We start from the raw sequence: 13,950 nt of genomic DNA on the forward strand, positions 1-13,950 counted from the left end.
AATGCAAACCCTCTTTTGAGGCTTGATGCTTTTAAGCCAATTAAGAATCATTTTAGGATTATCAGCTAAATGATTAAATATAGTAGGTAGCATTTAGAAATACATGAGAAACTGCAAGAAAACTTTGCATGTGGAAAGTGATAATACTATAACCTGACTGCGTGCTTTACAGTTCCCCAAGTAAGGGTCAGGTAGGCAGGTGTTTTCATTTGTTAAAGGACTGAATCTTAGACATAAATGTCCAACTGATGCTGTGTTTTGAATTCAAAATGAGGTTGATGTAATTATGCATCTGTCAATCTGTTGAATCATGAGAATGTAAAGATTATAATACATTGATTTCCCAGGGACCAAGAAACTGAAAACTGCTCCATCTTCTGCCTAATGCCTAGGAAAGGAAAGTCAGCGAGGAGGTCTTGAACAGCATCTTCTTGAAACTCTAATTTCCAACATAACAGCAACTTTCTTTCTTCCCTTTCTTTAATAGATGTCCTCCATATCGAGCTGTGTTATTCCAAGATGATTAAATATTTTTAGTTTCAGTGGCCAGGATGTTGCTTTTTCCCCACCCTACCCCCAAGTGTCTAGCTGCGTACAAGTACAGCAGAAGATACTTAGTAATTGCATTTTGCTTTCTGCTTGTATAATTTGTTCCTCATCTCCTCCAAAGCAGGAAACTGAGTAGACTTGTCATGGAAGACAGATCTGTTCCACTAGCTGTCAGTTGGACCACACTTTATTGTTATATTCACCCTCTTGAGGGAATAAAGTTTCTCAGGCAATGCACAAAAGCCTTCGCATTCTGCTTTTCTTTAGCCCATTGGCCTCTCTGAAGGCGTTTCCAAAATGCTAGTTAACATTCTCTTCCCTAGGACAGAAAAGGGCTAGCATGTACATGATCAGAGGAGGCCATAGCTATCCCGAAAACCTTGCTGTTTCTGGAAATACCCTGAGAGACTTTCCGTAGCTCTGATGGACAGCTTTGGAAGCCTCTCAAACTCACTAACTGGCTGAGTTCTCAGGGGTAAAACTACTCCTATTCTGACTTAAATGACAAGTCTAGTTTCTGCCTCAAAGGATCTGCAAGCTGGAGAAAGGCTTATTCTAATAGATCTATGGACTACCCTAGGAGAAAAGAAATTGTAAGGTAAGGCAAGATATATTTCCCTACTTTTCAGATACTGTTTTGTAGTACCTAGGGGAATCACAAATACCAGTCAAGTGTATTGCGAGCCATTGAAAATATTGCTACAATCTAAAGCAAAGAAATTATTTCTTATATTCTCCCCTCCCTCCCCGCTTTATGTTTCTAAAGCAATTACTGTCTTCATCTTAAAACACAGGCAGGTATGCAAGTGTATTGATTTCCCATTGTTCTCATTGATACATTTTATTACTTTTATGGCAAATGCTAAAGGGTCATAAAAGCTTGTTGTTGCTAGTTGTAGGTTTGTGAAAGGGCTTGCCTTCCGGGAAAAGAGAGAAATACACAGATGTGATGAACTTTTTGTGGGATGTCAAGTACTGAGTACAGTACCTACTGGAATATTTCAAGGAATAAGTGACCAGGCAGGAGGATGTATAGTTCTGATCAGAATGCAATCAAAAAAAAAGAAAGGAAACTCTACGTAGAGTTTTACACCTTCTGCGATTACCTACCATGAATTTTATGGATGAAAATCGAATACATTTGCAGGCACTGAATATCACATAGTTCTTCACTATTAAACTACTATCAAAAGCTCAAATTGGCCCTATACTGCCGTTGCATTACTGTGAATATTCCTGACAGGTAGTTTTCCAAGAGTTGCATGCATTTTTTGAGAAGCAACGCTTTTCATCTGCCACATAATACAGTGTTGTTTTAAAGCACATGGGTACAGTTTTCTTCAAAATATTGTTACTTGGAATATTCTGTCCTGGCAAGGCCTCAGTGAAATACTTTGCTCATTGTTTTCTTAATATAACACAACTGGGATTTTGTTTATTTGTTTTAGCAAACTAGAATGAATGATTTGCACTGCCTGAATTTAGACACTTGGACTTGGTCTGGAAGGTAGGTTTCTCTCTATAACACTTAAAGTTGAATGTAGCAGATTGAAACATATTGTTAAATAGTTCCAGTGCTAATTTTGTAGCTTTTCCAAGAGGAGAATGGGAGTTTGGGGACTACTTTAACAGCTGCTATATTGTGATTTCAATTTAATTTAATTTGATAGTCGTTACTAAGCTTTTTCTGTTCTGCACCAAAGCGTTGATGATGCTATTTTAAGCACAGCATGTAGTGATTTAACATCCTAATTTTCAAGATGGGTGCATTTATCCATATGGAATTTTAGTTTTGATGTCTTTTTGAGTACTGTTTTTACTATCTATATTTGGCTTATTATGGGTACAGATTGGGGAAAGACCTTTCCCCGCTCCAAGATAAGCATCTTAACCATTTAAAAAAAAAATCAAGTAAAAGCATGACCTAAATATTTCAATTTTAAACTAAATCAGGTATTAGTATACTTCCAAAGATTTGTTTGTTTGCATATAGCATTTATGATAGTGCCTATTCCATGTGTAGAATCGGTGGATAATATCGTTAGCTGGTGGGCAAACCAGGAGATAAACAGTAACTGATGGGTGATAACCACTGTTCTGTTCCTACTCTCAAGGTAACCTAATAGTAATTTCATAAAAGACCATGAAATACACCTTTCATGAGTATGTATCAGTACTGATCCTGCTCCAGGGCTTTATGTGCTTCAAGTACCTACGGTGGGCATCTTTAATCACCTGTGACTGCTGATCTGATCCTGCACCACGTGTGTTCCTCTGCCCCCTGAGCCGAGAGCAAAGCGAGGGAGTAGACGCAATCCTCCATCCGTTCCTGCTTGCTGCTGATGGCAGCAGGATGAAGTCTCACAGTGTCCTTTCAAAAAAAAACCTTCTCTTTGAAGATTTCTTTCATTAGCACTTATGATTAACTTATCAGTTTAATTTCCCTTTTTTCTTTGCCAGTTGTTTTAAAATTAACAATGTTCTAACTAAATGATAGCATTGTCCCTCTTTGAGTGTGAACTTTACCTCTGAGTGGATTGATTATTCAGATTATTGCTTTAGCTGCTTGCTTTTTGTTGTTGCATGAGCATGAGTTGCTGTTTGGCTTGCTTTTTATTGCTTTAAGAAAGGAAACCTGTGACAGCTGAGTGACAGGTCAATGAGAGGAATTTCAAGCCTTGAAGGAGGGATGTCAATGCCAAAGTTCTGTCTAAGTCCTCATCAGAGAGTGTTCCCTTTTGTTTGGCATTTGAAAGCTAATATTGAAGGTTTTCTGAAGTGTTTTCTGTTCTTGACCTGAATACAGCGGGCTGATTTTACATACAGGCATCCTTAGACTAAGGATGGTAATATTAAATGGAGCCATTCCTAAAAACTGAAGATTGTTCCAATACTCAATTATTTCTATATCGTGATCCAAGAAAGCTCACCAGGCTTACTTATGATTTAGTATAGACTCTGATCATTATAAATTTAGGAGCCTAGTGTCCAGCCGTTCTGTAACACCTCTGCAAAGAGTCTTTGAGAGACTGAAAAAAGAGATTTAAGATATTAGAAAAAAAAAAGAATCTTTGCAGAGTGTCTGCTGCTGTGGAGACACCCCGCAGGAGGTAAAGCGTTCATATTTACTCATATCTAGAGGGGTAATTAAAGGCCGGTCTTATAGGAGGCTTCACAGGCCTGAGTGCTCTTCTTTGATTGCCATGTGAATTATCACCAAATGAGACTCAAGGTTGTAACACAGATTAAAAAGTTTGGCTGTCTGAATGCTGCTGACCAAGACAACTTGACTGCAGGTGTTTGAAGTTCTTCTGTAAAGTACAGATCTCCCAGCGAGGAGGACTTGGTTTGTACAGTCGTACGTTCAAATTCATTTATTGGGCATCCTCTCCTAAAAGAAAAATTCCAAATGCAGTGATGAATTTATTTAAAGCCCCATGGCTTTTCATTAGCCAGTCATGTCAAGTTTTTTTTTTTTCCTTATTCAACTCTGTGCAGGTTTCTTAAGTAATTGCTTAATATTAACCTATTAATCCAGGAATATCTTCCAGTATGAGATTCCAATATTTACGTAAGTTGCCACTACCCAGAGGTTACCTTGCCTCCCCTGAGCTCTGCTGACCTGATATTCAAAATGTTCAATATTACGTTATTTCTGTTACTGTGATAATTTTTTGGATCAGTAGCATGAAGGTTTGAAACGTTATCACCTCTGAGTATCTGGTATATATTTTTCTAAACGTCAGAGCCTGTTGTATCTCAGCACAGTCTGTCTCTTTTTCCAATTTTAGAAGAATCTTATACAAGAGTTGAGCAAAGCAGGCGCTCAAACGTGGTGACTTGGCTTCAACTTCAGTGCCAAATTTAGCAGGACAGTTTTGCAATCACTGTTTAATTAGCTATGATTCTTCAGTCCTTGCTTCCAGATGGAGAACTTCTTAGCAGTCACCAGTAGTGAAATTCCTCTAACTAAACTGCAGATGCGTGTTTTACTCGCCCTAGGCCTTCTCTGTGCTCAGTTCAGAGAAATAGGCACTTCTTGGGCACGAGCCAACAACTGCGAAGGTAGACATCTAAAATAAGTCACGAGTTGTGCTCTTCAAGGACCTGTTTCTCTTCATTGACTCTAAAGGAACTATAGATGACTGTGTCTGCACTGTTCATGTTGTAGATTGAGCACACATATGTGTATATTACACTCACCTCACTTTAGCCAAGTGGGGGGGGTGTGGAAAGTAACGTTTTTTTTGAGTGCTAGTCTACCTGGATTGAACATTCCTTCCTTCCCCACCCTGGACAGTCTCCGACTAAGATTCTGACCCCGCAAGAGAGCTTACAGGTGTTTGCATCTGCTTTTTCCATCATCTTTCCAAAATGAGGACATCCTGAGTGCGGTGGCCTAGATTCTTTGTGTGTAACATTAGGTACTCTACAACAGAAGTCTCCTGTTAGTATCAAGCTACTAGGTGGGCTGATGCCCTCTGGAGGTCCTTACTCTACTGGCTCTGTTGGGGTCCTCCTGGGACAACTGCACACCTAAGTGCCTAAACGAAGATGATGTGAATTCAGGCCACCCACTATAGGTAATTTGTTATGTTCAGGTTCTTTACTGTTCAGACTCTCATCTGAAGCATACCTAACTGTGCGGCTAAAAGGAAATCAATATAAAATCGATTTTTTTGTAACATGAACAGTTTTTTGGAATAGTAAACGTACATCTCTTTTATACTTAGAAATTCCACTTTTTACTAAAATTTATCCCAAAGTTTGGGTGACCCACCATTGTGTTAAAAGGCACAATGGTTGAAGAGGTAGTAGCCTTTGGTTAAAAGGTAAAGCCACAAGCCTTGTATCACTTAAGATCATTTTCCTAGGAGTAGAGAGACTTTAGCCCCTCAGGATTCAGTAAATTTTATCTCCCCGCATCTGTTTACCTACATGTACTGTGCAGTTTATTTGAATATATAGTCCCTTCTTTGCTGTCTGAAGTGCCTTCAGTTGTGTGTTGTCACAGGCTTGGTGATCTTAAGAAAACAAACAAAATAACAATCGATGCTTTTGTCATTACATTTGATAATTACTGATTGTTCAGAGAACAGTTACTACAAGAAATTACTTTAGATTTGAACACTGCTCTTCTGGAGAGTAAATACAGATTGTCTAAGTGCAGCTTTTTCACTGGGAAGATATCCAAGCTTGTTCTAGGACAAATTACCTATTAAATTTTCTGGCAGGTTAATTTTCAGCATTCTTTGAAATTCTGTTTTTGTTTATTTGTTTCACCAAGAATTAATATCAGTGGAGAGAAACCAAAGGATCGATCCTGGCACACGTTGACTCCAATAGGAGATGACAGACTTTTTCTTTTTGGTGGCCTAAGCTCTGATAATGTTCCTTTAAGTAAGTAATTTAAAGATTATAATTCTATTGTACACTTTAGTACTAACCTTGTGTAGTATACACATTTGTTGTCTTTCTCAAACAACTTAGACCTAAATCTTGTTACAGAATTATCACGGCACTTGAGTATTTCTCTAGCTATCTTACAATTCTTATAGAAATATAGGAGCACATTGTGTGGTACAGTGAGAACGTATGATAATGAACCTTTCATCAAACTGTCTATCATCTAAAGAATAAAGGCAAGAGTTTCACGCGTTTTGCTGTGAACAAGAGGCAACTTTTGATATCCACAGCAATTGCAGGAAGAAGATACAAATAACAATGTCAACCTAATGTAGATTTTTGGATGAATAACAAATCACAGCTACAAAATCTTAAATGGGAAGTAGGATAATCCTATACTGAGTTCTTTTCTAGAAAAGGCAACTTAATTTCACATTTTTTCATTAAAATAGTGAAAGTAGTTTTGACTGTCACAGACGTATTTCAGTGGGAGGTGGTGATTTTTCTCAGTATGTCCAAAAGAAGAAAAGTAAGTGTATTTTAATTCCAGGCTTCAGTGCAGTGAGCTTTTTGTGACTGAATGATTAAGTTAAATTACAAAGACTGAAAAGATGCAAGGTAATATAGTGAAGATATTACTGTTACCTTAATATAATGTGCTCTTAGAACTCTTAGAGCTTTTTGTATAAATCAGAAAGGTAATACTTTGTCCCAAGAAAAAGTACTAATACATGTTCTTATATTGTAGGTGATGGCTGGATTCACAGCATTACAACAAATGGATGGAAGCAGCTTACCCATTTGCCTAAGAGTAGGCCTAGGTATACAAAAATAAATAATGTTTGCTGAAATTTAGGCATTTTTAAAAATTAAGTGATTTTAAATTATTGAAGAGTATATTTAAACTACATTATAAGAATATTTTAGAAGTTTAATGCAGCATGATTGAATAGTTTGCTTTACTACCTTACGTTCCTTCATACCTGATACAGCATTATTACTGTCTATATTTGTTATAATTGATGCTTACTTGCAGTAAAAAATTTTTTTGTGGTGAAGGATCTGGGTGTCCAACTAACCTAGTGTTCCATAGCCAAACTGTTTTTATATAAGAAAATGTGTATCACATAACTTTTGAGGAATTAATAACCTATGAGAATAAAAAAAGTTGATGAATGTTGATACGTTATTAGAAACGTGGGGAAGACAATCATGAAAATGTTGATGCACCTTTCAGAGTTCAAAAGTATTATAAAATACTTTGGGTTTCTTTTTTCACTGAGCAGAAGCAGCTAATTATGATTACAGTTTTGGAAAACTGAATTTAGTACTAAACAGCACAGTAAATGACTGTGGAGTTTTGTTATTTCGAGGACTTAACTGCCAACCAAAAAGGACCTAGTTCTCGAATATGTATTGTTCATACTGGTAACAGTACAGGCTTTTCCAGACTCTGTTCCCCTTCCCTCTCTAGTTTAAGACTACAGAAAGGGAGAGATTCTTTCTGGCTAAAGAAAGCAAGTTTCGTGTTCTGAACCAGAAGCTGCCACTGAAAACAGGTGCTTGCTGTATCAGAGCACAGACTTTTTTTTAACACAGTGTTTGAAGCATTCTCTGTATTTATCATGTGAATACTATGGAATTGATTTGCTGTAGATAGTAAATACTCAGTTTTTCATGGAATTCATTCTATACATTCACCCAGGTACTCTCAGCACAATTTTATATCCTCCTTTTAGCATGGTGTACAATTCTGGTCTGGCAGTTGCATGCTTCCTGCCTTACATTCTATTTTCTATTACTGAAATATCTTTACCTCAATTAATTTTCTTCCTGTTTTATTCTATTCTAGGGTGTCTTCTAAATATAACAGCATTGTTAGACCAAGTTTTCTGCTTTCTTGTATTTCAAAATCTTTCAAGCCCAAATAAACTTATACCTTAGCTTCATAGAATATTTTCTTTTTACGATTAGCGAACTGATCTGTGAAGGGACTGATGACTGCCTTAAATAACAAAGCACATCGTCTGCCTTTGTGTTCAGTTCTTTACGTGGAAAGTCTCATAAAAGTTAACTGCCCAAGTGGACTGCCTCGCCTTGTGTAATTATTTTTACTGGTGCATCATGAAAAAAGATCAGGAAGGGACAGAATGTGCTTTTTCTATGGGCAGCAGCCTAGGGAGCTGCAGCTGAGCCTTTACTCTGCCATTAAGCTGGAATAACATTTGTGCTTCGGGTGGCAGTAGGTCTGGCTGTTAGGAACCTGTGATCTTCAGTCCCAAGTGCTTTTCAGGCAATTCAAGGGCAAGTCCCGTACTGGGCTACAAAGTGGAACTGTCACTTGGCTGTGCTGGCAGAGAGGCTGTTGAGCAAGCCACCTTCCTTGCTGCAGCAGAAGCCCCAAAGAGGGTTCCTGAAGTTGACACCGCTAAATTTGCTGGGGACCGTACTGCATGCGCAGCCCAGACCCTCCTAAGAGAACAGAGCTTTTGGGTCACATGCTGACAAGTCTCAGAGTTCCCTCAAGGTCAGATGTGTCCTATGGTTCTCCACCACCTGAAGACTTTGGTATGCAGCTTGTAGGCTGAGGATAGTTGCCTTTCATTGACCTAATTCTTTATTGAAGTAAATTATCTCCCCCCTTCAAAAAAAAAAAAAAATTCAATAACCTGTTTCTAGGAAGTCCTGGAAACATGGAGGAGAGGAGCCATACCAAAAGCCTGGCTATATATTGAACTAGTTTGAGTGTGAAGTATTTACTTGTACCATAATTGTATCCCTGTTCTTATAGAGGATTACTGCAGGTACTCTGCAGCTGAAAAAGGTTTAAGTCAGTTCTATTGCTCGTATGACTTTACAGCAGGACTTAAAATGTACACGTGTACTTCTTTTATATATTTCTATTATTTTATAATAATACACAGCATATCACACATGGATTAGTGTATTGTCTTGATGCTTCTGCAGAATTGATGCCCTCCTGAAATTCTGTAAAGCATAATTTCCTTCAACCTTCATTTTTAGTAATTTCTAAAAAAATACTGTCTTCCAGGTTATAGGTCCGTGATTCTGTATTGGTAGAAAATATTTTTCTTCTTTCTGTCCATCAATTGTACTTTAGCTAACATTTTGCATGCCAGGTTAAAATAGAGAAAAAATTGGTATGTTTAACTTACAGATTCCCAGCGTTTTCATTACAATGTAATTCTGTTATTCTAGCTAGAAGAGCTGTGTAAAAAGGTTTCATCAATGCAGCATTTGTATAATTTAAATAACATGCTTTATTAGAATGTTTAGGTCATAAGTTAGAGCAGCTGTGAGAGGACATAAACTCAGTCTGTAGAAAAAGCATCAGGTTGCGGGCTAGGATGTCAACAAAGTCAAGGCAGGAAAGGCTTCCCAGTGTTCTTCGGTGATGAAGTCCAGGCCAGAGTTTTCGTAATGCAGATAAGGCAGAGACAGATCTATCTACAGGTATGAGGAAGAGAAAAGGTGGGATACAGTTTAGCCTAAGGAGAACGGTGAATAATTACTGATGTCACTGGAGTAAGAAAGTGAGAACTTTTGCATGAACGTTCTAGTGGTGCATGTTATTTTGGTTAAGTAGATTTAAAGGGCCAGAGCTCTGTGGTGATAATCATCTTGTGATATTTACATCAGTGGTGATACACCAGTAGAAAAATTATAGATTTTGATCCGCTAATAATAAAAAGTAAATCTAGCAAGGTGTAGCTGCTGAAGTAGCAGCATCTTTGTTAAAGCAAGATTATACAAGTCAGGTTTTGGTTTGGTTTGGTTTTATACCACGTGCTTTTATATGCACAACACAAACCTTATTTGTGGGCATGATGTAAGTAACTGACACCCAGAAAATGGTCCCCAGGAATCTTTGGGGGAAGTGTAAAACAGAAACAGGATAACTTGTGTTCCGAAGCTCTCATCCTAGTGTTCAGGGATAAGAGTCTGTAACCAAAAGCCCCACAATGTTAAAGCCATTAGAATTGTAGTTATGAATTAAAGAAATAGTGGAAATTTTAAAAAGAATAACAATGGAAAAGAAATGCTGTTCTTGGCAAAAGCTTATTTTGTATAGTTAATTTGGGTTTCAAAAAATTTTCCGCTATAGTGTTTTGTTGAAGTAGTGATAAATAAGACAAAGCACATATAACTAGAGTACAGAAAAGTCAAATAATGTCAAAAATACATTGGTCTGTATGAAATATAATCATTCAGCAAAATTCTCATGAGATGGATAGTCACATTGCTCTCTCCTTTTACATTCTTAAGGAAATGAGTAATACTGTATTTTAAAGCATTATTTCTTACCTCTGAAGACTTTTGAAATAATTTTTTTGTCTTGATTTTCTAAGAAGTAAGGGTTATATTATCATGCTCTGTGCATGCGTGGCTGCCTCTTCTGCCCGTGTACATTATGAATCAATTGATGCATTTCAGTAATATTTGAGGAAAAAAATAGGAAGCTCAGAGATATTAAGTCCCAACATACTCTGTGCAAATAAATGGCCAAACAGAAGAGAGACTGGTAATCGCCTTGCTCCCGTGAGCGTTCGGTGCTTATTCTCCATTCTTCCCTGAGAATGGAAGGTCTGCCTTGAGACACAGGTTGATAAAGAACAGGCTTTATTGTTTCTGCAGCTCACAGAGCAACTTGTAAAATATGCTATTTAAAATTGTAAAATTCTGCTGGGTAAGTAGTGAGGCCAGTAAGACTTCAAAGCTCTGTGTGTAAGTAGTGGAATCACAGGATTAGAAAAGTGACCTTTCCATTTTAGTTAAAAGGAATTTATATCCTTATAGCAAAAGAATCTTTGAAAAAGGAGCTTGAATATGAAGCATGGAGGAGAGTCTATGGGAGGTGAAGAGGTTAATATACAAGCAAACTTACTGCTTCTCTTAAACCTTTAAAAACATTTAGTTTTTAGATGTGTTTTGCTGGTAACACACAACTGGTTGTTGTTACTTGGTCACCAATTCTATCTCTAATTTTATTTCTAGATTGTGGCATACAGCCTGCCTTGGAAAAGAAGGAGAAGTGATGGTGTTTGGTGGAAGCAAAGATGACTTGCATTTCATGGACACGGTCAGTAAACTGAGTAATAAAATCCTATCACTATGATATTTAAAACTGAAATAAAATAAAGTTAATACAATTGATATTTGATATTTTTGAGTTAATTCATAACGTGCTGTTACAAGATGTGACCTTGGGTGTTCTTGGAAAGAATTTAGGAGGGTTTTTTCCTTGCTAGGCTCATAAAAAGGAATTTGTTATTCAGATTCTTTATAAATAATTATCTAAGTATTCTCAGTTTTAAATTATGCATGTGGTAATAAATGTTACATTAATCTAGAAAATAGCAGTATTTCTGAGATAAGCTGTTTGTCATTTTAATGGTTCTTTTTTTTTCTGTTGGTCAGGGCCACTGCAGTGATTTGTTGATATTTCAGACGCAACCTTATTCACTCCTCAGGTGAGTCTAGTGTAAATCGATATGGCACCATGCTTGTACACAAAGGTCTCTAGGTTATAGACTATTTACTTAAATCTTTCTCTCTTCTTTTTTTTTCTTCCCATCTTCAGGTTGTGTCTTGACTGCATTGGTAAAAATGCAACTCTCTTAAAGAATCAAATACCATGCTTGCCATCCAAACTTTTGCAGCAGGTGCTGAAAAAAATAACCTTCTGGGCTGCAGCTAACCACCGTCAAGAGAAAAAAGCTGAAACGGAAAGACAAAGTCAACTAAATACCACATGAACAATGGCAACAAAACAGTTGAACACTTTGGTTTATTGACGGCGTACGAGCAGTCTTTTGTTAGTGAACTTTACTAATGCTACAGAACTGTATGTTAAGCTGAGTTTCTAAGTGAAGTTTGAGAACAAAGAAATCCTTTTTATGGATTTCTCTTTTGTTTCCCGCATTATAGAAAACTGATAAAACTTCATTTGTATATATTGTTAACTTCCGCTGTTGTGGTCTTAATGGGACAGTCCATACAACTTGTTCTTTTTTGAAGGTGACAAATGATACAAAATGTTTTCAGTTGGATAAGAGATGGCTTAAGTCTAAAATCTTACTACAGCCTTATCACATCAGCCTTTCTGAAAAGGTAAAATTAGTTCAACACAGTATCTTTGGAAGATTCATGCTTGTCAGTCTTGAAAAAGGTAACTAATTTCCTAACACCACTGAATCTTATTGTTTGATTCCACCAGACTCTTGTCATCTGGCTGGCTGGTCCAATGATGGAGCCAGATGTCTTAGTCAAAGTAGGAAAAACCGGTAAGCTGACCGTGGAACTTGAAGAAAAAGCTGCAGTGAGCTGCGTTACTGTTTGTATAGGAAAGCTTACATGCAGTTCATGATACAGTTTTACTATGTTTCTGTAATTGAGTCCTTTTTGAAATAGGTTGTATATTGTATTTTGGATGTGTAAAGTTTATATTTAATTCTGGTTTAAAAAAATGCTTATTTATTGTTTAAAAAGAGCATATGTAGTACTTGCTATTTTTCTGTTTCAATTATTTGGTTAACAGGAGCACAGTCATTAAAATTTTATAGAGAGTTGAATCGGGACTGATTTTGCCTAGTTTTTGCCGCCTTTTCGATCTGCAAAGCATCCTTAAGCAGGGAGAGGAGTTTTTTGGAGCAAATCTGTATCATAAAGGGAAGTTTTGCGAGTGGGTGTAATTTTGTACGTGCTGAACCTGGGCAGTCAGTACGAGTTTGGTGGCTTTACTGAAGTGAGGAGTTGTCACCGCTCGGTTAACGCGGTTTTCTCCCGACAAAGAAATACCCGAAGCCTCGGCCCGTCCCGTGGTTTCCGTCTGGGGGCCGGAGCTGCCGCTGACACGGCCCCGCTCCCCCGAGGCACGGCCCGTGACTGCGCTGTGGCTCAGCCCGGCGGGCACCGCGCCCCGCCCCTGCGCCGGCCCTCACCCCTGCCAAGCCACCGGCGCTGGGGGCCCCGCGGCGGCCCCGGCCCCCCGCCGCGGCGGGGCGGGACGGCGCCTGCGCGGCGCTGCCGGAAGCGGCCGCCCGCGGCGGATGTTGACGCCGCGCGGCCCGCCGAGCTGAGGGACGGAGGGGGCGGCCGCGGCGTCCGGCCCGCAGACCCGCGCCGCGGTAGGACCCGGGGGTCGGAGGGGAGGCGGGTCGGTCAGGGGCGTCGGGGGGACTTTGGGGCGCGGGTCTGGGCGCCGAGGCGGCGCGGGGGGACTGAGCGGGGGTGGGGGGAGGCCGGAGCGGGGAGGGGGCTGCGCGCCGTGGGGCTCAAAGCTTGACAGCAAGCGGGAAGGGCCGGGGGTTTGTTAACGGGTCCGGCAAGTGCGGTGATGGCGCATTGCTCAGGGCAGTGCGGCTGCCGCGCAGGTTGGGTCCCGTCTTACGGGTCTGTCTCGACAGGTAAAATTTATCGCGACTGCCTCGGCACGGGAGGAGACAGGGTGTGGGGGGGATGTGGGCAGGCCGGGTAGAGCCATGGAGGGCTTGGGAATTGCCGGGACTTGTGAGAAGTGGACGGGACTGAAGAATGACTAAAGGGGAATGGTTGTCGTGTGCGTCTTGGTTTGTTAAAAAAATTACAATAAAACCGCTTACTAGCCGGGAGAAGACAGTAAAAATCCGGTTAACTTGAAGCAGACGGATTTCATTGAGGTGTGGGTAAGGCTTTCTAATTTATAGCCTAATCAGAACTCAGAAATAAACCACCGAGGGTAGTAGTGTAGTGTCTCCATCACTGGAGTGATTCAAATGAGGGGAAGATCTGTCAGGAGTGGCGTAGCTGTCAAGTGTGCGAGTGCGGGGTTTGAGTCTCGTTAAGGTCGTTTTTGCTTCTCTGGCTTTGCCTGGTTGCACAAAGCCATTGCTTGCACTCTCCAACTTCCCTGACCTTTTGATCCGTGTCTGAAAGTCTCTGTGTGGTGACGGTTTCAACTCACAGCTGTAGGAAAGCTAAAAGCAGAAGGGGACT

General features: G+C 39.5%; 1 protein-coding gene across 1 annotated transcript in view; it reads left to right on the forward strand.

The window, feature by feature from the left end:
- KLHDC1 (kelch domain containing 1) overlaps window positions 1-11,732 on the forward strand; it is a gene marked incomplete at both ends in the record, with an annotated part of 28,683 nt that extends 16,951 nt beyond the window's left edge. The window contains 6 exons of the mRNA XM_082001052.1: window positions 1,998-2,056; window positions 5,837-5,949; window positions 6,704-6,776; window positions 10,972-11,056; window positions 11,395-11,447; window positions 11,558-11,732. Coding sequence (XP_081857178.1) covers window positions 1,998-2,056; window positions 5,837-5,949; window positions 6,704-6,776; window positions 10,972-11,056; window positions 11,395-11,447; window positions 11,558-11,732 — 558 coding nt within the window. The remainder of the gene's footprint in view (window positions 1-1,997; window positions 2,057-5,836; window positions 5,950-6,703; window positions 6,777-10,971; window positions 11,057-11,394; window positions 11,448-11,557) is intronic.
- Between the last annotated feature and the right edge of the window lie 2,218 nt (window positions 11,733-13,950).

Source organism: Phaethon aethereus, assembly GCF_964289735.1.
Source record: "Phaethon aethereus genome assembly, chromosome: 5".
NCBI lineage: Eukaryota > Metazoa > Chordata > Aves > Phaethontiformes > Phaethontidae > Phaethon > Phaethon aethereus.